Below are 24,221 nucleotides of genomic sequence, written 5' to 3' on the forward strand. Positions count from 1 at the left end.
GGGAATGTCTATGAATGATATTTATATGGACTTCCAGAAAACATTTGATAAAGTCCCACATAAGAGGCTGTTAACTAAGATAGAAGCCCACGGAATTGAGAGCACATTATTGACCTGGTTTGGAAATTGGCTGTGACAGGAGATAGGCAGTTAGGACAATGGGTAGGTACTAAAATTGGCAGGAGGTGACTAGTGGTGTCCTGCAGGACTCTGTGTTAGGCCTCAACTATTCACAGTATTTATTAACAACTTAGATGGCATAGAAAGTCATATATCCAAATTTGCTGATGACACAAAGATAGGTGGCATTATAGGCAGTGTAGTAGGAAGTATAAATTACAAAGGGATATCGACAGATTAAGTGAACAGACAAAACTGTGGCAAATGGATTTCAATGTAGACAAATATCTAAATGATGAAAGTCTAAAAACAGTGGAGGTCCAAAGAGACTTGGGGTGGTCCAGATACATAGATTATTGAAATGTCATGAACAGGTACAGAAAATAATCAAAAAGCCTACTGAGATGCTGGTCTTTATATCTAGAGGGCTAGAATTCAAGAAGGTATGTTGCGGCTGTACAAAACCCTGGTTAGACCACATCTAGAGTACTGTGAGCAGGTCAGGGTACCACACCTTAGAAAGGATATATTGGCCTTGAACGGAGTACAGCATATGTTTATCGGAATGACTCCCAGACTTCAAGGGTTAAGTTACAAGAAGCTATTACACATCAGGGCTGTATTTGCTAGAATTAGAATGTTAAGGGGTGATCTGATTGAAGTTTTCAAGATATTAAGGGGAACAGAGAGGGTAGATAGAGAGAAACTTTCCCCTGATTGGGGATTCTAAGACTAGGGGGCAGAGTCTAAAAATTAGAGCCAGACCTTTCAGGAGTGAAATTAGGAAACAATTCTACATACAAAGAGTGGCAGAAGTTTGGAACTCTCTTCCGCAAACGGCAATTAAAGCTAGATCAATTATTAATTTTAAATCGGAGATTGATCGCTATCTGTTCACCAAAGGTATTATGGGCCAACGGCGTGGGTCTCAGATCAGCCATGATCTCTTTGAATACAGGCTCAAGGGCTGAATGGCCTACTCCTGCTCCTATGTTTCTCTCGCTCGCAGTGATCGGCAGTGAATGTGTTAGTGTCATTGAGGGACCGTGCAGTCCTAGGCTATTATTGCCATCCTAATTACCCTGAGTGGCTGACTCGGCCATTTCATCGCTGTGGATCTGGAGGTACACATAGGCCAGACCGGATAACAGCAGATTTCCTTCTCTGAAGGACATTAGTGAATCAGATTGTATTTTTACTTCAATCCGATGGTCACCACTTATTAATACTAGCTTATTCCAGATTTATTTAACCATGGTGGGATTTGAACTCTTGCCCTTGGATAATTAGTCCAGGCCTCTGCATTACTAGTCCAGTAACATAACTACTATGCTACCATTCCCTCGCTTCGATCACTGGCTGTGGCTTGGAAAGGCATTTTTGAAGGTGGGCAATGTGATTTATTTAATGCCAATTTATGTTTATACAACATGGGTAGATCCCAGCAATGGTTTGCCTCTGCTATTCTGTTGTCTCATCTTCCAGCTTTGAGCTCATCTAAACCCTCCTAAATGGGCAATTCAGATATTTGACATCTTCCTTGGTCACCAGCAGACTTGGACATATCCTCCCTCTATTCCCATATCTCCCAATTTCCCCATATCCCACTTATCCCCCGTGATGTCACCATTCCAGTCCCTGGTTGATGACGGTCTGTGTCGCGGGTTGATGACGCGGGGTGCAGGCGGCGGGCTGGCGAGTCTGGCGGAGCTGCTTCGGCCGCAGCGGGAGCGCAGCGGCTGCGGATCAGGCAAGCCCCCGGCTAGTGTTCCCGCGCGTAGGCCCGACCCCGGGGACAGCGACTCGAGTTTTGAGCCCAACAGCGGCTGGAGTGCGGAGCCGGGCCGGGTGGGTCGTGGGTCAATGCCGCGGCGCAAGGTCACTGGCCTCGGCCGCCTAGAGCCGCGCTTCGCATCAGCCCAGAGCGGGCACTGACCCCGGGCTCTTCGGTCAACGGGGCCCAGTGGCGAGGGGAGTTGCACCGGAGTCCCCGGGCTCAGCTGAAAGGGCCAGCGGGCGCCCCCACCCCCTTCCCGGATACCGACTCTACTCCCCCCCCCCCCCTCCTGGGTACCGTCCCTGTACACCCCCCCCCCCCCCCGATACTGGTCACCCCCCTGTCTTCCTGGGTACTGTCCCTCCCCACCCCCCCTGTCTTCCTGGGTACTGTCCCTCCCGGTACTGCTAGTCGTGTCCCCCTCCACTCCAGCATAACAGAAATCTTCATTCTCCACCGACGGTTCTCCCGTTAAGATGATGCTATTTGCGAAGCTCCTGGTGACTGCGGGAATGGGAATGTGGGGGTCGCGGGTATGGAGAGCCCGGGGGGGGGGGGGGGGGGGGAGACGCGCGAGTGGCGAGCTTGGGGGGGGCGGGTGGGGAGTCGTGTGAATGTGGAGCAGGGTGTTTCTTTCTCTCTCTCTCTCTCTCTGGTTCACATGACTCTCTCTATTTCAGTGCCATGTCCCTGATGTTCTCCCGCTCACACCCAGTTGTAGTTGGTAAGAAAGACAAGCGCCTGATGGCCGAGGTTAACGCTTCCCCGCTCAAACACTTCGTCACGGCTAAAAAGAAGATCAATGGAATCTTTGAGCAGCTCGCAGCCTACATAAAGGAGAGCGCCGCATTCCTCAAAGGTGGGCTGTGGTCTTCGCCGGGGCAGGGTGTGGGCAGCACGTGCATGACTGGCTGGCCAATCCCGGCTGTGAATGGGATATGGAATCCGTTCTCCTGGGGAGGTGGCGGTTACTCTCTCAGCTTTACTTCACCTGTGGCATTCTCCTGTCACCTCGGGGAGGTAACACTCCGCTGTGTGCAAGCTAACCAACCAGGTCAGAAAACAGAATGGCATCGTGCAATAATCAAACCTGCACAATATAGAAACCTGGCAGATTGCTGAACCAGAGATGCAGATCGACTCCCACAAACACGCAGCTTTTTCCACCAATCTTGTGATCTCCGGTGGTCCCAGGACTGCACTGTCGATGGACTCCTGTGGTCCCAGGACTGCACTGTCGATGGACTCCTGTGGTCCCAGGACTGCACTGTCGATGGACTCCTGTGGTCCCAGGACTGCACTGTCGATGGGCTCCTGTGGTCCCAGGACTGCACTGTCGATGGACTCCTGTGGTCCCAGGATTGCACTGTCGATGGACTCCTGTGGTCCCAGGATTGCACTGTCGATGGACTCCTGTGGTCCCAGGACTGCACTGTCGATGGGCTCATGTGGTCCCAGGACTGCACTGTCACTGGTCGGTGGTCCCAGGATTGCACTGTCGATGGACTCCTGTGGTCCCAGGACTGCACTGTCGCTGGTCGGCAGCGGTCTCTGCCTTGTGGGATGGTTTCTCGGGGAGCTCCTATTCCACACCTCGAACAGAAGATAAACATCCCCATCCCTCTAGGGTCTCTGAATTGCATGGGGTGGGAGGGGGGGCCTTGCTTTTATGCAGATTGACGTTAATCAGATTGATCATCAAATAACACTGCTGCATTACTTGAGATGACATGGAACATCTTGAATCACACTTTACAATGTCTCGGGGATCAGGGATTGTGCATCTGTCTGGGACCCCGATTGTTAAGCTGTGTACATTCACACATGTTCCCCAGACATCACAGGAACTGCTCACATTTCCAAACGCAAGCACTTTCGGGTCTGAATTTCATAAACAGGATGCCATTGTTTGATCGCGGTTCCTTCTCCCATTCCACAGAAACATACCAGGATGGAAAGCTGGACCCGATCACCACAGAGGAGCAGGTGCTGGAGGTGACGGGTTACCTCTCGAAGGTCGGAGGGATCAGTGAGGTCCTTGCACGGCGTCACATGAAGGTGGCATTTTTTGGCAGGTAGGTCACTCCCCACACCGCTGTGCATAATCCATTGCAAGTACTGTCCCTGCCCGATCGGTCCCAGGCCTGTACTGTCCCTGGCCCCTCCCACAAGTCCCAGGCCTGTACAGTCCCTGGCCCCCCATCAGTCCCAGGCTTGTACTGTCCCTGGCCCCCCATCAGTCCCAGGCCTGTACAGTCCCTGGCCCCCCATCAGTCCCAGGCTTGTACTGTCCCTGCCCCGCCCCATCAGTCCCAGGCCTGTACTGTCCCTGCCCCCGCCCGCCCTCCCCATCAGTCCCAGGTCTGTTCTGTCCCTTGTCTCTCCTGCAGATTGCTGATGGTGTCCCCGTAAATAGCCTGCGTCATGAGTTCTGCACCTTCCTGGTGAGGTTCAAGTTTGTTTGGTGTTACTAGGTTTGTTTGAAATGCCGTTCACTCTATGGTGTGGAGCCCACTCTGACATTAGTTTTATGGTATGGTGCCCGCTCTCACTGCCGCTGGTTCTACGGCGCAGTGCCCGCTCTCCCTGCCATTAGTTCTATGCCTGCTTTGCCGTGTTTCCGCTGAGTTGAGTGTGTTTATTTACAGGACGAGCAATGGGAAAAGCAGTGTGATCAATGCCATGCTGTGGGACAAAGTCCTGCCCTCGGGAATCGGCCACACCACCAACTGCTTCCTACGTGTAGAGGGCTCGGACGGGAACGAGGCCTATCTGCTCACGGATGGGTCTGAGGAGAAACGGAACATCAAGGTTAGGCGGCAGTTTGCACCTCAGTGCAGTTAGTGTGGGATGGGGAAACGTGAAGCAGGCTGAAGGTTTGGAGCGAATGTCCGGGAGTGGGTCACATAATGGGCATTGGGGAACGATGCAGGGGTGGTTGAAGTTTTCAGTCACACTGTTGTTTGAACATGACTGTGAAAGAATTGCTTTGAACTCCTCTTTTTCTGCCTCTCTGCCCCAGTTGTTACATCCCCACACCCTCTCTGATGGCAGCGGTGCCACAGGAAGGAACAGTGTGGGTTTGCTAATCCACCGCACCCACCACATACTGGGTGTTTGACCATGGCTGTGGTCCAGTGATGCCAAGGAGCTCTCTGGGCCAGTCTTGAGCATCTCTCTGACCAGCTGAATCAGCTCAGGGACACCGTGGAACAGGTCAGCTGACCCATCAGCAACTCCTGCAGCAGCACCGAATGTCCCAGTGATGTCAGAACAGGGCGATGATGTGAGATGGGCTCTAAAACCCAGGCCCAGACCCTGCCCCCAGGCTCAGGGCTGAGGCCTAGCCTCTGGTCCCAAGTAAGGAGCTGAAGATTGTGTTGCAAGGCACCACCAGGAATAGAAAGAGCAATGGGGCCATGGAATGAAGGAAGTCATTTCAGAAGCTGCCATTAAAGGGTATCTTGTGTCTCCTATAGACGGTGAATCACTTGGCTCACGCGCTTCACCAGGACGAGCAGCTCACCGCTGGCAGTCTCGTTTCCGTCATGTGGCCCAAGATGAAGTGCACTTTATTGCGAGACGACCTGGTGCTGGTGGACAGGTATGAAAGGGTGTACTGGGGGTAGACCTCAGTTCAACTCAGACCCACTCTATTTACTGGGATCCTGTCCCGTGCTTTGCAATTACTGGGATCCTGCCTTATGCTGTGCTACAACTGAGATATTCTCCTCTTCTGTCTCTCCCAGTCCCGGGATTGATGTAACCACAGAGCTGGATAGCTGGATTGATAAGTTCTGTCTGGACGCCGATGTGTTTGTGTTGGTGGCGAACTCTGAGTCAACATTAATGCAGACGGTGAGTGAGTGAGACTCCATCCTAGACAGGCAGACAGTGTGAGTGAGATTCTGTCTCAGACGGACGGACAGACAGTGTGAGTGAGACTCCATCCCAGACAGGCAGACAGTGACAGGCAGACAGTGTGAGTGAGATTCTGTCCCAGACAGGCAGGCAGTGTGAGTGAGATTCTGTCCCAGACAGGCAGACAGTGTGAGTGAGACTCCGTCCCAGACAGACAGACATAGTGTGAGTGAGACTCCATCCTAGACAGGCAGACAGTGTGAGTGAGACTCCGTCCCAGACAGTCAGACAGTGTGAGTGAGATTCTGTCCTAGACAGTCAGACAGTGTGAGTGAGATTCTGTCCCAGACAGGCAGACAGTGTGAGTGAGACTCCGTCCCAGACAGACAGACAGTGTGAGTGAGAGTTCGTCCCAAATAGGCAGACAGTGAGTGAGACTCCGTCGCAGACAGTGAGTGAGACTCCGTCGCAGACAGTGAGTGAGACTCCGTCGCAGACAGTGAGTGAGACTCCGTCGCAGACAGTGAGTGAGACTCCGTCGCAGACAGTGAGTGAGACTCCGTCGCAGACAGTGAGTGAGACTCCGTCGCAGACAGTGAGTGAGACTCCGTCGCAGACAGTGAGTGAGACTCCGTCGCAGACAGTGAGTGAGACTCCGTCGCAGACAGTGAGTGAGACTCCGTCGCAGACAGTGAGTGAGACTCCGTCGCAGACAGTGAGTGAGACTCCGTCGCAGACAGTGAGTGAGACTCCGTCGCAGACAGTGAGTGAGACTTCGTCACAGACGGGGAGTGAGACATTGTCCCAAGCAGACAATGAGTGAGCGAGTCGCCACCGTAGTTAGACAAATGCAAGCGAGCGAGACATTGTCCGAGACAGACTGAGTGAGTGAGACAGTGTCGCAAAGGGACAGTGAGTGAGATGCCGTTGCAGACGGTAACTGAGCACAGGGCTCCCGCACCAGGTGGAGTTCAACCCTTTGTTTTCTGTCTCAGGAGAAGCAGTTCTTTCACAAAGTCAACGAGCGATTGTCACAACCCAACATTTTTATCCTCAATAACCGCTGGGATGCGTCTGCGTCAGAGCCTGAATACATGGAGGAGGTGAGCGGTGTGGGGAATGGGGGCTGGTACTTAAGCGGCTCTGTGATTGGCTGTGTGGGGCTCTGAGCACACCATGTGGACGTGGCATTAGCGGGGGTGGGAGACTCTGGGCTTCATTCTGTTGCACAGTGAAACCGGATGCATTGGGAGCTACTGAATCATAGAATCATACATTTGGCCCATTGTGCTCTCCACTGCTCTTTACCCACAGCCCTGCAAACTTCTCCTTTTCAAGTATTTATCCGATTCCCTTTTGAAAGTTACTGTTGAATCTGCTTCCACCGCCCTTTCAGGCCGTGCATTCCACATCAGCACAATTCGATGTGTTTAAAAAAGGATGTTTCCTCATGTCGCCTCTTGGTTCTTTTGCCAATCATCTTAAATCTATGCCCTCTGGTTAACCCCTTCTGCCACTGGAAACAGTTTCTCCTGATTACTCTATCAGAACAGCTCTATCACATCTCCCCTTAACCTTCTCTGCTTCAAGGAGAACAAGCCCAGCTTCTCTGAAGTGGCTTCCTGGCAGCAGATCTTGTACTTCGAGCAGCAGCTTGAAGCTCCTTCCCAGGGGAGTTGCCACACACGGCTCAGCAGAGCTGACTGATGGCCTGCCCGTGCCAGGGGAGTGGAAGAAGAGACGTATGTCTCTGAAGCGTGTTGATGTCTGTGTGAAGTGTTGCTGTGTGTGTGACTGACATTGGACCCCGTGCACGCTCTGCAGTGAAACCTCAATGATTACACGCTTGGCTGGGGCCTCGTTTATTTTGGTGCTTTTCTTCCATCAGTGACTGGGCATTGTTTGAATGTAATGTAAATGAAGCGAAACTTCTTTCCACATCAGGTGCGTCGGCAGCACATGGATCGCTGCACTAGTTTCCTGGTGGACGAGCTGGGGGTGGTGGACCGGGCTCTGGCTACTGACCGCATCTTCTTTGTATCGGCCAAAGAAGTTTTGAACGCTCGGATCCAGAAAGCACAAGGGATGCCTGAAGGAGGTACGAGGGAGACTGGTGAAAGGTGCATGTTTATACTAATCCTGGGCGAAGAGGTCTAACTGTAATAAGCTGCTTATACCTGACTGGTAGAATCTTAGAAACATAAAAAATAGGTTTAGGAGTAGGCCATTCGGCCCTTCCAGCCTGCACCGCCATTCAATAAGTTCATGGCTGAACATTCAACTTCAGTACCCCATTCCTGCTTTCTCGCCATACCCCTTGATCCCCCTAGTAGTAAGGACTACATCTAACTCCTTTTTGAATACATTTAGTGAATTGGCCTCAACAACTTTCTGTGGTAGAGAATTCCACAGGTTCACCACTCTCTGGGTGAAGAAGTTTCTCCTCATCTCGGTCCTAAATGTCCTTAGACTGTGACCCCTGGTTCTGGAATTCCTCAACATTGGGAACATTCTTCCCGCATCTAACCTGTCTAACCCCGTCAGAATTTTAAATGTTTCTATGAGGTCCCCTCTCATTCTTCTGAACTCCAGTGAATACAAGCCCAGTTGATCCAGTCTTTCTTTCAGTCCCGACATCCCGGGAATCAGCCTGGTGAACCTTCGCTGCACTCCCTCAATAGCAAGAACGTCCTTCCTCAAGTTAGGAGACCAAAACTGTACACAATACTACAGGTGTGGCCTCACCAAGGCCCTATACAACTGTAGTAACACCTCCCTGCCCCTGTACTCAAATCCCCTTGCTATGAAGGCCAACATGCCATTTGCTTTCTTAACCGCCTGTTGCACCTGCATGTCAACTTTCAATGACTGATGAACCATGACACCCAGGTCTCGTTGCACCTCCCATTTTCCTAATCTGTCACCATTCAGATAATAGTCTGTCTCTCTGTTTTTACCACCAAAGTGGATAACCTCACATTTATCCACATTATATTTCATCTGCCATGCATTTGCCCACTCACCTAACTTATCCAAGTCACTCTGCAGCCTCATAGCATCCTCCTCGCAGCTCACACTGCCACCCAACTTAGTGCCATCCGCAAATTTGGAGATACTACATTTAATCCCCTCGTCTAAATCATTAATGTACAGTGTAAACAGCTGGGGCCTCAGCACAGAACCTTGCAGTACCCCACTAGTCACTGCCTGCCATTCTGAAAAGTACCCATTTACTCCTACTCTTTGCTTCCTGTCTGCCAACCAGTTCTCAATCCATGTCAGCACACTACCCCCAATCCCATGTGCTTTAACTTTGCACATTAATCTCTTGTGTGGGACCTTGTCGAAAGCCTTCTGGAAGTCCAAATACACCACATCAACTGGTTCTCCTGTGTCCACTCTACTGGAAACATCCTCAAAAAATTCCAGAAGATTTGTCAAGCATGATTTCCCTGTCACAAATCCATGCTGACTTGGACCTATCATGTCACCTCTTTCCAAATGCGCTGCTATGACATCCGTAATAATTGATTCCATCATTTTACCCACTACCGATGTCAAGGTGACCGGTCTATAATTCCGTTTTCTCTCTCCCTCCTTTTTTAAAAAGTGGGGTTACATTGGCTACCCTCCACTCCATAGGAACTGACCCAGAGTCTATGGAATGTTGGAAAATGACTGTCAATGCATCCGCTATTTCCAAGGCCAACTCCTTAAGTACTCTGGGATGCAGATCATCAGGCCCTGGGGATTTATCGGCCTTCAATCCCACCAATTTCCGCAACACAATTTCCCGACTAATAAGGATTTCCCTCAGTTCCTTCTTACTAGACACTCTGACCCCTTTGTGTCCTCCTTAGTGAATACTGAACCAAAGTACTTGTTCAATTGGTCTGCCATTTCTTTGTTCCCAGTTATGACTTCCCCTGATTCTGACTGCAGGGGACCTACGTTTGTCTTTACTAACCTTTTTCTCTTTACATATCAAAAGAAGCTTTTGCAGTCCATTTTAATGTTCCCTGCAAACTTCCTCTCGTACTCTATTTTCCATGCCCTAATCAAACCCTTTGTCCTCCTTTGCTGAGTTCTAAATTTCTCCCAGTCCCTGGGTTCGCTGCTATTTCTGGCCAATTTGTATGCCACTTCCTTGGCTTTAATACTATCCCTGATTTCCCTTGATAGCCACGGTTGAGCCACCTTCCCTTTTTTATTCTTACGCCAAACAGGGATGTACAATTGTTGTAGTTCATCCATGCGGTCTCTAAATTTCTGCCATTGCCCAGCCACTGTTAACCCCTTAAGTATCATTCGCCAATCTATCCTAGCCAATTCACGCCTCATACCTTCAAAGTTACCCTTCTTTAAGTTCTGGACCATGGTCTCTGAATTAACTGTTTCATTCTCCATCCTAATGTAGAATTCCACCATACTATGGTCACTCTTCCCCAAGGGGCCTCGCACAACGAGATTGCTAATTAATCCTCTCTCATTACACAACACTCAGTCTAAGATGGCCTGCCCCCCTAGTTGGTTCCTCGACATATTGGTCTAGAAAACCATCCCTTATGCACTCCAGGAAATCCTCCTCCACCGTATTGCTTCCAGTTTGGTTAGCCCAATCTATATGCATATTAAAGTCACCCATGATAACTGCTGCACCTTTATTGCATGCAGCCCTAATTTCCTGTTTGATGCCCTCCCCAACATCACTACTACTGTTTGGAGGCCTGCACACAACTCCCACTAATGTTTTCTGCCCCTTGGTATTCCGTAGCTCCACCCATACCGATTCCACATCATCCAAGCTAATGTCTTTTCTTACAATTGCATTAATTTCCTCTTTCACCAGCAATGCCACCCAGCCTCCTTTTCCTTTCTGTCTATCCTTCCTAAATGTTGAATACCCTTGGATATTGAGTTCCCAGCCCTGGTCACCCTGGAGCCATGTCTCTGCGATGCCAACCACATCGTATCCGTTAACTGCTATCTGCGCAGTTAATTCGTGTACCTTATTCCGAATACTCCTCGCATTGAGGCACAGAGCCTTCAGTCTTGCCTTTTTAACACACTTAGACCCTTTAGAATGTTGCTGCAAAGTGGCCCTTTTTGTTTTTTGCCTTGGGTTTCTCTGTCCTCCACCTTTACTCATCTCCTTTCTGACTTTTGCTTCTGTCTCCATTTTGTTTCCCTCTGTCTCCCTGCATTGGTTCCCATCCCCCTGCCATATTAATTTAACTCCTCCCCCAACAGCACTAGCAAACACTCCTCCGAGGACATTGGTTCCAGTCCTGCCTCGGTGCAGACCGTCCGGTTTGTACTTGTCCCACCTCCCCCAGAACCGATTCCAATGCCCCAGGAATTTGAATCTCTCCCTGCTGCACCTCTGCTCAAGCCACGTATTCATCTGAGCTATCCTGCGATTCCTACTCTGACTAGCACGTGGCACTGGTAGCAATCCCGAGATTACTACTTTTGAGGTCCTACTTTTTAATTTATCTCCGAGCTTCTTAAATTCGTCTCGTAGGACCTCATCCCGTTTTTTACCTATATCGTTGGTACCAATGTGCACCACGACAACTGACTGTTCACCCTCCCTTTTCAGAATGTCCTGCACCCGCTCCGAGACATCCTTTACCCTTGCACCAGGGAGGCAACATACCATCCTGGAGTCTCGGTTGCGGCCGCAGAAACGCCTGTCTATTCCCCTTACAATTGAATCCCCTATCACTATCGCTCTCCCACTCTTTTTCCTGCCCTCCTGTGCAGCAGAGCCAGCCATGGTGCCATGAACTTGGCTGCTGCTGCCCTCCCCTGATGAGTCTTCCCCCTCAACAGTACTCAAAGCGGTGTATCTGTTTTGCAGGGGGATGACCGCAGGGGATCCCTGCACTACCTTCCTTGCACTGCTCTTCCTGTTGGTCTTCCATTTCCTATCTGGCTGTGGACCCTTTACCTGCGGTAAGACCAACTCGCTACACGTGCTATTCACGTCATTCTCAGCATCGTGAATGCTCCAGAGTGAATCCACCTTCAGCTCCAGTTCCGCAACGCGGTTTGTCAGGAGCTGGAGGCGGATACACTTCCCGCAATCGTAGTTGTCAGGGACACCGGAGGCGTCCCTGATTTCCCACATAGTACAGGAGGAGCATAACACGTGTCCGAGCTCTCCTGCCATGACTTAACCCTTAGATACACTTAAATTGGCAACAATGCTAAAAGTTACTCACTGATAGAGAAAAAAGAAAAGCTACTTACCAATCACCAGCCAATCACTTACCCCCTTGGCTGTGACGTCACCTTTCTATTTCTCTCGACTACTTTTTTGCCATCTCCCTGTAGCTGCACAAGCACTCCTCCTCCTCGACGCTGCCCAAATTCCTGAACTCGCAGCCTTTTTATAGGCCTCCGACCCCGGACTGTCGCCTCCTCCTCTTACAGCACATGAGGAGGCCATTCAGCCCATCATGACTATGCCGGCTCTTTGAAAGAGCTATCCAATTAGTCCCACTCCTCTGCTCTTTCCCCAAGCCCGACAATTATTTCCCCTTCAAGTATTTATCTAATATCCGCCCACATTTGTACATGGCTGATTTTCCACAGTAAATAACCTGACGTATCATCAAAGGTCAGCAGGCACTAAACTGGAAATGTAAAATGGACTAAAGCTGGACAGGGGTCCCCGTATGTCATGTTTGATTTTAAGAACTTTATGGAGTCTTGTGAACACAGCTTGGCCCGCCTGTTCTCTCAGGCTCATGTTCAGATGAGCGGAGCATATGCTGGCAGGCTATTCCACCTGAGGAGGGTAGCACTATCAAGCCTGATCTGTCCTCATCCAACACACATACAAACATAGGAGTCACTAGGTCCGGATCATCCCCTCCCGAGCCCAGAGGTACTGAGGCCGATTGCTAACTCAGCCCAGACCTGGGGTGGAATTGGGATCGAGACAGAGCTTTGAAAATTGAAAATGTTAATTATTAGACTGAAATAATTTAGATTAAAAGCAGCTGTCTGATGACTCAGCCCTGGGTCTGTCGAGTTGTGGATCTTTTCCCAGTTCTGACTGCCAGTTTAAGCTGTAATGTGCGAGTCTCTGAGAGAAGTGGTGCAGCTCATGCTGTTGTGTGTTGTGAACAGGTGGAGCACTGGCTGAGGGGTTCCAGGCGAGAATGTTCGAGTTCCAGAACTTTGAGCGCCGGTTTGAGGTTAGTTTGTGTTGAGTGAAAGGGCTGCAGTGTGGCTGCTGATTTCCAGCTTTCACTGAAGGCCCTTCTGTTCTGTCAATTCGTTCAGAAAATTCTAATAACTTTGATCTTTAGTTTTTTTAAATCTGTGTAAGGATCCTTCTGACCAAAGCCCACTTCCCTATAAGCTATTCTTGGTGCGGGGTTTAAACTGACTCCTCCGTTTGTCGAATGTTTCCTGCAGGAATGTATCTCACAGTCAGCAGTGAAGACCAAGTTTGAGCAACACACAGTCCGTGGCAAGCAGATCTCCGAGGCCTTGCGGCGAATCATGGATTCCGTGCACGTTTCTGCCACGGAGCAGAGGTGTGTACAGAGGGCAGGGCGTTCGCGTATGTCAAATAATGCTCAGTAAGTGATGGTGCTTCAACAGGCTGCCCGTTTGTAACCCCAACCCTCTCCCTCTGATCGGGGCTGTACCAATCGATAGGGGAGCGGGGGGGGGAACGCCGGGAATATAAGGAACCAAAACCTAAAATGGAAACCACTTTGTACAATAGACTAGCGCAGTGTCCTCCAGACACTCATCTCCTTATACTGAGTATAGCTGAGGTTGGTACTGACCTTTAGCCTTGTTGCAGGGTGCATTGCCTGAATCAGAGAGAGGAGCGAATGGATCGATTGGAATTTATAGACAATCAGCTGGATTTAGTGACCCAGGACTGTAAAACCAAGATCAAACAGATCACCGAGGAGGTGGAGCGGCAGGTGAGAGTGTGCACTGTTGGGCTAACTTCGCACTGGGGGTGGGTGAGTGTGCGATTTAATGTTCACTGGTGTATTTCCTCTGCTCCAGGTTTTTGGACTTGCATCTGAGCAGGGTCTGGCTGCTGTTTGATGCCATTTCCTGTGTTTCAGGTCTCGAATGCAATGGCAGAAGAAATCCGCCACCTTTCCATGTTGGTGGATGATTTCCAGATGGACTTTCACCCCTCCCAGGTGGTGCTCAGAGTCTACAAGAGTGTGAGTATTGGTGTAAGAGGGTGAGCAGAATGATCCCTGGGCTCATCCTTCTAGCATCGGAATCACCCTGTGCCCCTCGGTGAATTCGGGCGCCCCCAAGTGTGTTCGTTTGTCTTGACGGAGGGAAGGGGAGGGGTTTCCACAGTTTTGACGTCTTTGGAGTAGGAGGATGCGATGAATCTTGATTTTGTCACAGTGAGGGTGCAGGAAGGAGGCAGTGTGTGGTGCGAGTAGAGCGGGGGATCAGAACCTTGAAAGGAACTAGAGGAAAGTTCAGAGGAATACTGACCTTAACGGGATCAAATCGGGAACCAGTGTAGCGGAAGGGACTCTAATAAACTGACTGAAAGGATCAGGAAAATAACTGCATTCAGGGGGGTGCGGGGCGGGGCGGGCGGGGGGGTGCGTTGCAGGGCGGGGGGGTGGATTTGAGCTATTGGGTCCCTAGGGCCGGATGTGAAGGACTTTCTTCACCAGGGTTTCTGTAGGTTGTCTTTTCTTTCTGTCCATTTCGCCATCTTCCAAACATCATTATCTTTCTCTTCCCCCTTTTTGCAGGAGCTTCACAAGCACCTTGAGGAAGGACTTGGGCGCAATATGTCTGAGCGTTGCTCTGTCACCATTACGGCCAGCCTGCAGAATACGCAGCAGGAAATGATCGGTCAGTGCTGGACACTCCGTTCTTTCACAGTGCAACAATGTGGAGAAATGTAACCAGCTTCAGATATATGTCAGTAAATAGCATCGAACTAAACTGCAATCTGCGGCTTCGGGGCTGTTTGTGCTTTAATTTCCCCCAAGGGTGAAGGAGTCTCCACTCCTGCATCCTCTCCATCGCCCGGACTCCTGTCCTCCAGCAGCTTGTGTTCCCACAACTACCGCCCCAGGCCAGCTCAAAAATCGAGACGGGAGGGAACGGGGAGCGGAGACCAAAGGGTGGGTTGAAAAGGTTTTTCAAAGAGAGAGAAATGGGGACACGGAGGGAGTTTGGGGGGTGGGGGAGGGGCGAAGCTGCGGAAGGCCCTCCCGTCGATGGCAGGGCAAAGGGAGGGGGCACAGACAGCCAGAATTGGCGGACTAAGCGCCCCGGGTTGAGGGTGGGGATGGTGCAGCCTGGTGGTAGATCCCTGTAGAGGAGGTTGAGTGATTTGAGACATGACATGTGTCGTGTGCTTCAGAGGAACAGACTTTGGGCTTATGGTTGCCTATGTTCCTATTGAGGATTTCATGTGCTCGGGAGGGGGCAGGGGGCAGTGTGGGTGGGGCTAATGGATGAATGGAGCCTGGTGCATGGGTGGAATATGGGTGGTGCAGGGCCTTGTTTCCCCCCCACCCTGGGCACCCCGGCTGCGTGAGTTCAATATTTTTCAATGGATGATTCTTTTCAATGGATGATTTTGTGGTGATTTTTCTTTCCCCCCTCCCCCTTGCCAGACAGCCTCCAGCCCCTGCTGCCACCCACAGAGAGAGGCCAAGTGGATGTCCCGGTCCCCCGTCAGCGCTTCAGCCTCAGCTACGACCTGAACTGCGACCGGCTGTGTGCCGACTTCCAGGAGGACATCGAGTTCCACTTCTCTCTCGGGTGGACGATGCTCGTCAGCCGTTTTCTGGGCCCAAAGAACAGCCGCAGGGCGCTGGCCGGATACAACGACCAGGTAAAGCAAAGAGGGAAACGCGGCAATCAGTGCGTGGCAAGACCCCACAAACAGCAATGTGATAAAGGCCAGATGATCTCTTTTTTTTTTTTAGTGAAGTTGGTTGAGGGATAAATATTAGCCAGGACACCGGGGAGAACTCCCTGCTCTTTGAAATAGTTCAATGGGATCTTTTACATTCACCTGAAAGGGCAGATGGGGCCTCGGTTTAACGTCTCATCCGAAAGATAGCACTCCCTCAGTACTGCACTGGGAGTGTTAGCCTGGATTATGTGCTCAGGTCTCTGGAGTGGGACCTGAATCCGCAACCTTCTGACACAGGTACGGGAGCTGCCACTGAGCCACGGCTGACACCAGTGAGATTGCTGGTGATTGGTTCCACCGCTGCTTTTCTGTAATCTAACTGGTGCATTGGGTAATATCAGAGGTTAGCAGCTGGTTGTATACAGTCTGATTTCCAGTGATTCTTGGTCTCAGATCTTGGTCTCCTGTGTCTCTAGGTGCCACGGCAACTACCCATTACCCCAATCAGCACCAGCTTACCACCCTTACCCCAGGGTTCCATGACCCAGGAAGAACTCATGGTTTCCATGGTAACAGGATTGGCATCATTAACCTCGCGGACATCGATGGGCATAATAGTGGTCGGGGGTGTGGTAAGTGACAGCTGCTTACCAGTCAACATCTGGTACGGTGACCTCTGGTAGCTCATACAGTCGGCAGCTGGGGGCGGAGCGATGGAGGTCTGAGCAGGACAGTGTGACAGCCACTCTGTATAACTGCATCTACTGTAACCAGTATTGATTCACAGGGCACGACAGTGTGACATTGCTGAAACCATGAGGGGGATGAAGTGGAGTAGGTGCCAGGTAGCTAAAGTAGAAACTAGAACTTGTATTCATATCGCACATTTTTACAGCCTCAGGACATCCCAAAGTGCACCAGAACCAATGAAGTAATTTTGAAGCGCAGTCACTGTTACGTAGACAAACACGGCAGCAAGTATGTACACAGCAAGATCCCACAACAGCACACGAGGTGATCAGTTAATTTGTTTTGGTCGTGTTGGATTGGGGGAGGAATGTGTCGCGGAATTTTGTTACCCAGGTAGACAGGACCTCTGTTTAACGTCTCATCTAAAAGACGACACCTGTGACCTCTGATGCTGTATTCCCTCAGTTCCCGTACTGCAGTTTTGGTCTGGACCATGTGCCAATGTCCCGTCTGGAAGCTTGAGCCTACGGCGTTTGGACTGGGGTGGAGAGAGCGCTACCACAGGGCCGAAGCAGCACCTGGAAAAGGCTGAACTCTCGAGTGTATTGCAACGCTGGGGGTGCTCCACAGTTTAAAGGCCATATCTCCTAGGGCCCTCTGGCTGACCAGCTCCGTAGTGGTTGGTTAGAGCTGGAAGGTTACTCGGTGACCTGATGGAGATCTGTTGTGAATGGTTTTGTCTGAGGTAAATGGTGATGGAATGTTTCCATTTCATCAGTGAGCGGGTAACAAGGGCACAAACAGAATAATCTCAAAGAATGAAAGGGGGCAGTTAGCTGCAAACTCTTCTAAAAGGGAATTAGACAGTTGCTTGAAAATGAGGAATATATTAACGGGTACGGGGAGCAAGCGGGAATAGGATTAGACCAGGTGCCTCATGGAGACAATTTGGCACAGACATGATGGGTATCAGTGCTGCAACATTCCTATGGTCCACGACCTCTGGTCAGATAGTGGGCACTGTGTGTGAACCCGAGCACTGTATGATTTCTCACCCTCGCCTCGGGCTGGGTGCCACTGCACGAGCCCCATTCATTCTTTATCAAGCCACGTGTCTAGTCCGTGCCCAGCTAGTAAACCTGCCTCTGTTCACTATAAATGAGCAGAAACACTGCTGCTGTCCTTGAGATATTGGCGTTGAGTCCCAGGGACTAGGGCTGGAATGTTGCATGGAGATAGAGAAGTCTAAATTTATTCATGTTGAACAGTGCAGGAAGACGTTTGAAGAAACGGCAGGCATTTCCCCTGACTGGAGAGTCTAGACCTAGGGTCCTAGTCTCAAGATAAGGGGTCGGCCTTTTAATTTCTTCACTCAGAAGGTTGTGAATCTTTGGATTTCTCTACCCCAAAGTGCTGTGGATGCTGAATCATTAAGTATATTCAAGGCTGAGATAGATATTTGGACTCTAGGGGAATCAAGGGATATGGGGATAGGACAGGAAAGTGGAGTTGAGGTTGAAGATCAGTCATGATCCTCTTGAATGGCGGAGCAGGCTCGAGGGGCTGTATGACCTCCTCCTGCTCCTATTTCTTACATTGTTAAATGTGACCCCTTGTCTGATTGTCAGGTGTGGAAAGCGGTGGGCTGGCGGCTGATTGCATTGAGTGTGGGGATGTATGGCCTCCTCTATGTGTACGAGCGCCTGACGTGGACGACCAGAGCCAAGGAGCGAGCTTTCAAGCGTCAGCTCGTGGAGTATGCTGGCGAGAAGTTGCAGCTCATTGTCAGTTACACCGGCTCCAACTGCAGCCATCAAGTGCAACAGTAAGTGGGGTAACGGGGTGGGGGGGGGGGGGTGAGCAGTGTTGGGAGTCAGTGAAGCCAATGTGGAGTAAGGCCCCTCTCCCCTTCTTCATACACACCCTCGCATTCCAAACACAGGCTGCTGTTGTCACTCTTCAAAATGATCCCCCTCTGATTTCTTAATACCGGCCCTGAAGTCACCGACTCTTTCTGGGGTACGATGACCCAGTATCACCAGCCCCTCACCCCAATATCCCAGTGTCACCGGGCCATCAGTCCATCACCCCAAGACTATTCTTCACATTTGGGACTAGACAGTAAATCTTGGTAGGATATTCCACTACAGCAGGCATCACAGTGAGGCCTGATGCCTTCACCTGACATCCCTGCTTGTAGCTTCCAGGTGGGGACAGTGGATAGTGATCAGCGGGAGGACCCTGACTGACTTTTCTCATCCATTCTTTCCCCACCCCGTGATAGTTTAAGTTATTGTCACAGTAAATGTCTAGTTTTGTGTGTCTGTATCTCCCTTTCACGGTACCTCTGTCTCCATTCCTTCCCCTGCAGGGAGCTGACCGGGACCTTTGCCCAGCTGTGTCAGCAGGTGGACATAACGCGGCAGAACCTGGACGAGGAGATTAAAGACCTGAATAAGAAAATTGAACAGCTGGACTCACTGCAGAGCAAAGCCAAACTGCTCAGGTGGGTGCCCACTGTGTCGGCAAAGCCAGGGGCAGAATGTTGGCAGTTCTGGGCCCAGGATCTGATGGTCAGAAGCATTGTGCTCCGTGCAAAGCTGTTCCAATGGGCCCAGTGTGTTGGTATTTGCATTAATGTGAGCCGGGACTGTGATGCCCCTCATGGTGGATTCATGACTCCAGCAATCAGTCTTGGGAGCAGGGGCTGAGCTTCCTCCACTCGGAGAGGGAAAGAGCACAGAAACCCAAACGCACGCCACACTCTCATAGCTTTGCATGATGAAGGTGGCAGTGTAGAGTTCCTGGGAGCTGTCACCTGCGTGACCTTGGTTGAGGAATGAGGTGATGCAATGGCTGGGTTCCACCCGGGGCTGTGGGCAGGTATCCCTCCCCCCCCCCCCGCCCCCCCCCCCGGAGGCGGTGGGCCGATAGCGGTGCTTTGGGTTCCCGGTGTCAGTGTGCCGATTCCCCACTCTGTACTTGCAGTAATTGAGTGTTGTTCTTTGCAGAAACAAGGCCGGCTGGCTGGACAGTGAGCTGAACATGTTCACTCACCAGTACCTGGAGCAGAGCAGATGAGAGCGACTGGCAGGTGTGAGATTGAGGGATGTTTCCACCGCATGGGCCACGAGTTCAGCGCTGACCGCCAAGCCGGGGAGGGGGGCATCGCCGCGATCTTAATTTCTTGCGCAGAATAATTTATAAACACTTTAAAGCTGCTGGGGGCTGAATTAATGACCAGTGTCTGCTGTATAACGCATGGCACGCCACAGGACAGAGCAGCCAGCAGGAGACCTGCTTCCTATTATGTCTTTGGTTCAGAACACTAATCAGTCCAGGTTCATCTTGCAGTTCAGGCTTGTTGATTGGCACTGGACACACTGAGCTTGTCACGTTTCAGGACAGGTCGCCTCAAACTTTTCTGTAACGGGGGGGGCGGCGGTGGGGGAGAGGAGACTTCACTTGATCCACAGACTGCTCACTAACTATGGACAAAACATGGGGTCCTTGCACAGTTGGGAGGTGGGAGTACTTTTGAATTTTGACTGGAGAATAAACAATTTACTGGAGATGGGGAAAGACCCTCCTTTGATTCTTCTCTTTTCCCCCCCCCCCCCCCCCCCCCACCCTTTCCATAGGTGATCTGATCATTTTATACAAATCTTTAATACAAAGGTTCAGTTGCCGTTTGACCCGGGCAGGAGTGCTGACTGAATCTGGTCAGGGCGATTTATGACATTTCCTCGAGCTAATCATTTAAACCACATGTCTTTACAGAGGAATAAAGAAGCCAACAAGTCCTTTTATAACCCCCAGACACACTCTCATAGCGTCTGCAGCTAGGGCACTTGACACCAACTTGGAGCTCAGGAGATGGTGTCTGGCTCACAGTTCCTCATGATGTTACAATATGAGTTCTAATCCTAGATTTCAGAGATAGGTTGCTGAGGATTTAAACTTCACTCCACAAACTATGCCATCTCCCGAACCCCTCGATTAGATTCCAGCCTGTAACTCACTCCCGGGTATGTTATTCTATAAATAAACCACCCAAACCCTTTGATTAGATTACAGCTTGTAACTTACTCCTGGGTGTCTGTTCTATATATAAACCACCCAAGCCCTTTGATTAGATTCCAGCCTGTAACTCACTCCTGGGTAGCTAAACACCCTGCACCCCACGATTAGACCCCAACCTGTAACTCACTCAGTTATTCTAGATTTGGTGTTCTGTTTTTAACTGATCTGTGCCCTAAAGATGAGCAGTTACTGGTGCTGAGGTTTGTATGGACAGGGGGTGGGCACAGTGCTTGAGCCCTGTCCTGTCCTGTTATGTCATGTAATGTTGTCCCCAGTGTCTCAATCAACTGTACAGAGAAGCCAGCAAGTAACAAGGACCCGGATAATGAGCTTATACATAAAGAGGGGGAAGATTAATGCTTTATGAGGAAAGATTTACTACGATTTAACACTAGATATGGGAAAGTGGTAAAAGAGGGTTCAGGTGAGACTATCTGGGCATTAGTACAGAGCTAATTCTGATTTAGTGCTGATTACGGTGAAGTTTCAGAAGATAAAAGGGATAGCTTTGACCATGCCTGCCCTGCCCCCGCCCTGACTATCTTCCCCCACCCCCTGCCCTGACTATCTCTACCTCCATGCCCCAGACTGGAGAATAGCTGTCTGGAGATTGAGTAAGAAAGTACTGAAGGGTGAGAAGCTTTCTGCATTTCACGAGTTGCATTTACGAACGGTTTGGCCATTTGCCCATCAATGTAAATATAAAGACCAAGGATGCTGGGGACCCTGTGCTGATAGATTGTGCAATGAGCTGCGAGGTATTTTATTGTTGGTTTGGCGGCTGCATCCCTTGCACAGACTGTATTGGGGCATCGACTCCACACACTGTCCCAAAGGGAGGAAGAGCCTTCAGAACTCTGCCGTGTTGTCATGGTGGTCTTGTTGCCCAGACTTTACCGAAGGAGGAAATCCTTTACCCTGAAAATTGGTAAATGCTGTGTTTTAAATTCTGCCGTGTACTGAGAGTGTCGAGAGCTGCATTCATTCTGAACTCGCCCCGTTCTAATGAGGGTTAAGATTTCTGACTGGATGAAATGACTTATGTGCATCATGAATAACAGTTTGACTGTCGACCATGTCCCCAGGACCACAATCCTGGCTCTGACTCCTGATCACTTGCACGGAAACTTGTGTATTTAACATTTAATGTAATATGTTTTGTGTTTAAACACCATCTTGGTTGAGGCTTATATTCATAGTTTTATGGATTTTAAACTGTTCTCATTTAAAGATATTGGAAAGAATAAGATGGAATAAGAACTGAAAATTCTGGCAATACACTAGTCAGCATCTCAAAGAAAAGACTGGTTAATGATTGAGACCTTAACCTGCCTTATTTTTCAGATGCGAGTCCACTTGTTGTCTATTTCTGTTTATCCCTAAAGAATGAAGTGAGTCGTCTTGCTTGACCTCATTTCCAGTTCTGTCAGGTTTGAGGCGTTTCACTGAGTAGTGACTGCTCGGTACAGATGATGATCAGGGAGCTCAATTTTGATGCTACCGTATAACAAGGCTCTAAATCTCGGTACTCTCAACGGTATCTATTCACTTGGATTTTGTTGAAAAATTTCAGTTAAAATGCACTTTATGTTTCTGCTGCTCGAGGTTATTTCCTTATTCTAATGAAGTTTTTTTTTTTGGAATGTATTTTTTGGTTAACATTTAGGCAAAGCTCCCTCTATGACTTGTACTGTTCTCCTTGTGTTCTGATAACAGGTGTAATAGGCTTGTTTAAAATAAATGGAAAAATAAATTCATTTGTAAAACTTCCTCTGTGTCCAGTTGTCTGTGATGCAATCTTTGATCAAAATTATTTCCTTGCATCACAAAATTGGCACTGAATTACCTGTAGGTGCAGTGCTGCGAGATTGCTGGGTGATGGGCAGGGAAAGCAATCCTGGGCACTGACAGCTGCTCAATGTGGAGAAATTCTGTAAAAAGTGCAAAAAAGGCAGTCTGTTGGAATAACCCCAGCCATGACTGCAGTGACTGGACTGGTTGCATGGGCCACAGTGACTTATTCACAGACCACAGTAACTGGCTCTCTGTGCTTGCAAACATCGCACCATCACACCTACGCCATGAATATGCAGTCTCCAGAGAATCATCATTATAGGCAGTCCTTCGAAATCGAGGAAGACTTGCTTCCACTCAAAGTGAGTTCTCAGATGGCTGTACAGTTCAATGCGGGAATTACAGTCTCTTAACAGGTGGGGCAGACTGGTTGAAGGAAAGGGTGGGTGAGGAGCCTGGTTTGCCACATGCCCCTTCCACTGTCTACGCTTGATTTCTGCATGCTCTCGCCGACGGGACTGGAGGTGCTCAAAGCCCTCCCAGATGCTCTTCCTCCACTTTGGGCGGTCTTGATCAAGGAGGCTTTGTGGGTGTTTTTGAAGTGTTTCTTCTGCCCACCTGGGGCTCACTTACCGTGTAGATGTTCCGAGTAGAACACTTGTTTAGGAAGTCTTGTGTCGGGCATGTGGACGATGTGGCCCGCCCAACAGAGCTGGTCAGGTGGTGCTTTGATGATGGGGATATTGGTTTGAGCGACAACACTGACGGTGCATCTATCCTCCCAGTGGATTTGCAGGATCTTGCGGAGGCAGCGCTGGTGGTACTTCTCCAGCACTTTGAGGTGTCTGCTGTATATAGTCCACGTATCTGAGCCTTATAGGAGGGCAGGTATCACTACTGTCCTGTAGACCATAAGCTTGGTGCCAGATTTGAGGGCCTGATCCACGAAACCTCTCATCCTCGGGCAACTGAAGGCTGTGCAGGGGCACTGGAGGCGGTGTTGGACCTCGTCATCGATGTCTGCCCTTGCTGATAGAAGACTCCGGAGATAGGGAAAATGGTCCACATTGTCCAAGGCTGAACCGTGGATTTTGATAACCAGGATGCAGTGCAATGTGGTGGGGTCAGGTTGGTGGAGGACCTTTGTCTTACGGATGTTTAGTGTAAGGCCCATGTTTTCGTACGCCTCGGTGAAGGTGTTGACGATGGCTTGGAGTTCGGCCTCTGAGTGTGCGCAGATGGAAGTGTCAGTTCGATGACTGAGTACGGGACGATCTCTGATCTAGCCTGGAGGCGACGTAAGTTGAATAAGTTCCCATTGGTTCTATAGTTTAGTTCCACTCCAGCGAGGAACTTGTTGATAGTGAGATGGAGCATTGCAGCAAGGAAGATTGAGAAGAGCTTTGGTATGATAACTCAGCCCTGCTTGACCCCGGTCCGGACGTGGATTGGATCTATGGTGGATCTGTTGGTCAGGATCACGGCTTACATGATGAAGGTGGCAGAGTCTCGGTCAAGGAGTGCTCCTTCCAGCGGGCCCTGACTCCCTCGGTGTCCTTAATGAGTGCCTCTCCATTCTTGGCCAGCAGTGTGGTGGGTACCTTGGGTGCTTGGGCCGTAGGTGGCCTTGACTGCGCTGAAGAATCCTCGCACGTCATGGTTGCCAGCCAGCTGCTGGATCTGTGCTTTCTCCATCCACCATCTATTCTTTAGGTCGCGAGGTTTTTGTTGGACCTCGGCCTTCAGCCGCCTGTAGAGCTGCTTTGCTGCTCCCGAGTTGAGTTGCTGCTTTAAGTTCAGAAGTGCCTTGCACTTATTAGCTCCTGGATCTCCTGTTTGTTCTCGTCAAACCAGTCTTGGTGTTTCCTGGTTGAATGACCGAGCGTCTCTTCGCAGATGCTGGTTATGGAGGCCTTGAGGGCAGAGCAGGCACTGTGGGCACTCTGCGTCTCAGGGTCATCGAGTGTCGCCAGATGTTAGTGAGGCGCTCGCTGTATCGGGCTTTCT

At 50.2% G+C, this 24,221-nt stretch overlaps 1 protein-coding gene across 5 annotated transcripts; it reads left to right on the forward strand.

Annotated features, from left to right (window-relative positions):
- Positions 1–1,773: 1,773 nt before the first annotated feature.
- Positions 1,774–22,189, forward strand: mfn2 (mitofusin 2). 5 transcript variants are annotated; one of them, XM_070860375.1, is made up of 18 exons: positions 1,774–1,870; positions 2,578–2,756; positions 3,837–3,972; positions 4,546–4,708; positions 5,377–5,501; positions 5,647–5,755; positions 6,754–6,861; positions 7,703–7,856; positions 12,899–12,966; positions 13,190–13,311; positions 13,587–13,713; positions 13,864–13,968; positions 14,527–14,629; positions 15,403–15,623; positions 16,124–16,279; positions 17,966–18,162; positions 18,709–18,843; positions 19,349–22,189. In XM_070860375.1, exons 2-18 carry the CDS (start codon positions 2,582–2,584, stop codon positions 19,416–19,418), a joined length of 2,274 nt encoding a protein of 757 aa, XP_070716476.1. In that variant the 5' UTR covers positions 1,774–1,870; positions 2,578–2,581; the 3' UTR covers positions 19,419–22,189. The 5 variants fall into 5 exon arrangements, 3 of the variants coding, with proteins under 3 accessions (XP_070716476.1, XP_070716478.1, XP_070716477.1); XM_070860376.1 differs by having other exon boundaries at positions 1,785–1,968; XR_011587635.1 differs by lacking the exon at positions 14,527–14,629 and having other exon boundaries at positions 15,407–15,623.
- The last annotated feature ends 2,032 nt before the right edge of the window (positions 22,190–24,221 follow it).

Source organism: Pristiophorus japonicus, chromosome 18 (assembly GCF_044704955.1).
Source record: "Pristiophorus japonicus isolate sPriJap1 chromosome 18, sPriJap1.hap1, whole genome shotgun sequence".
In the NCBI taxonomy this organism is placed as follows: Eukaryota; Metazoa; Chordata; class Chondrichthyes; family Pristiophoridae; genus Pristiophorus; species Pristiophorus japonicus.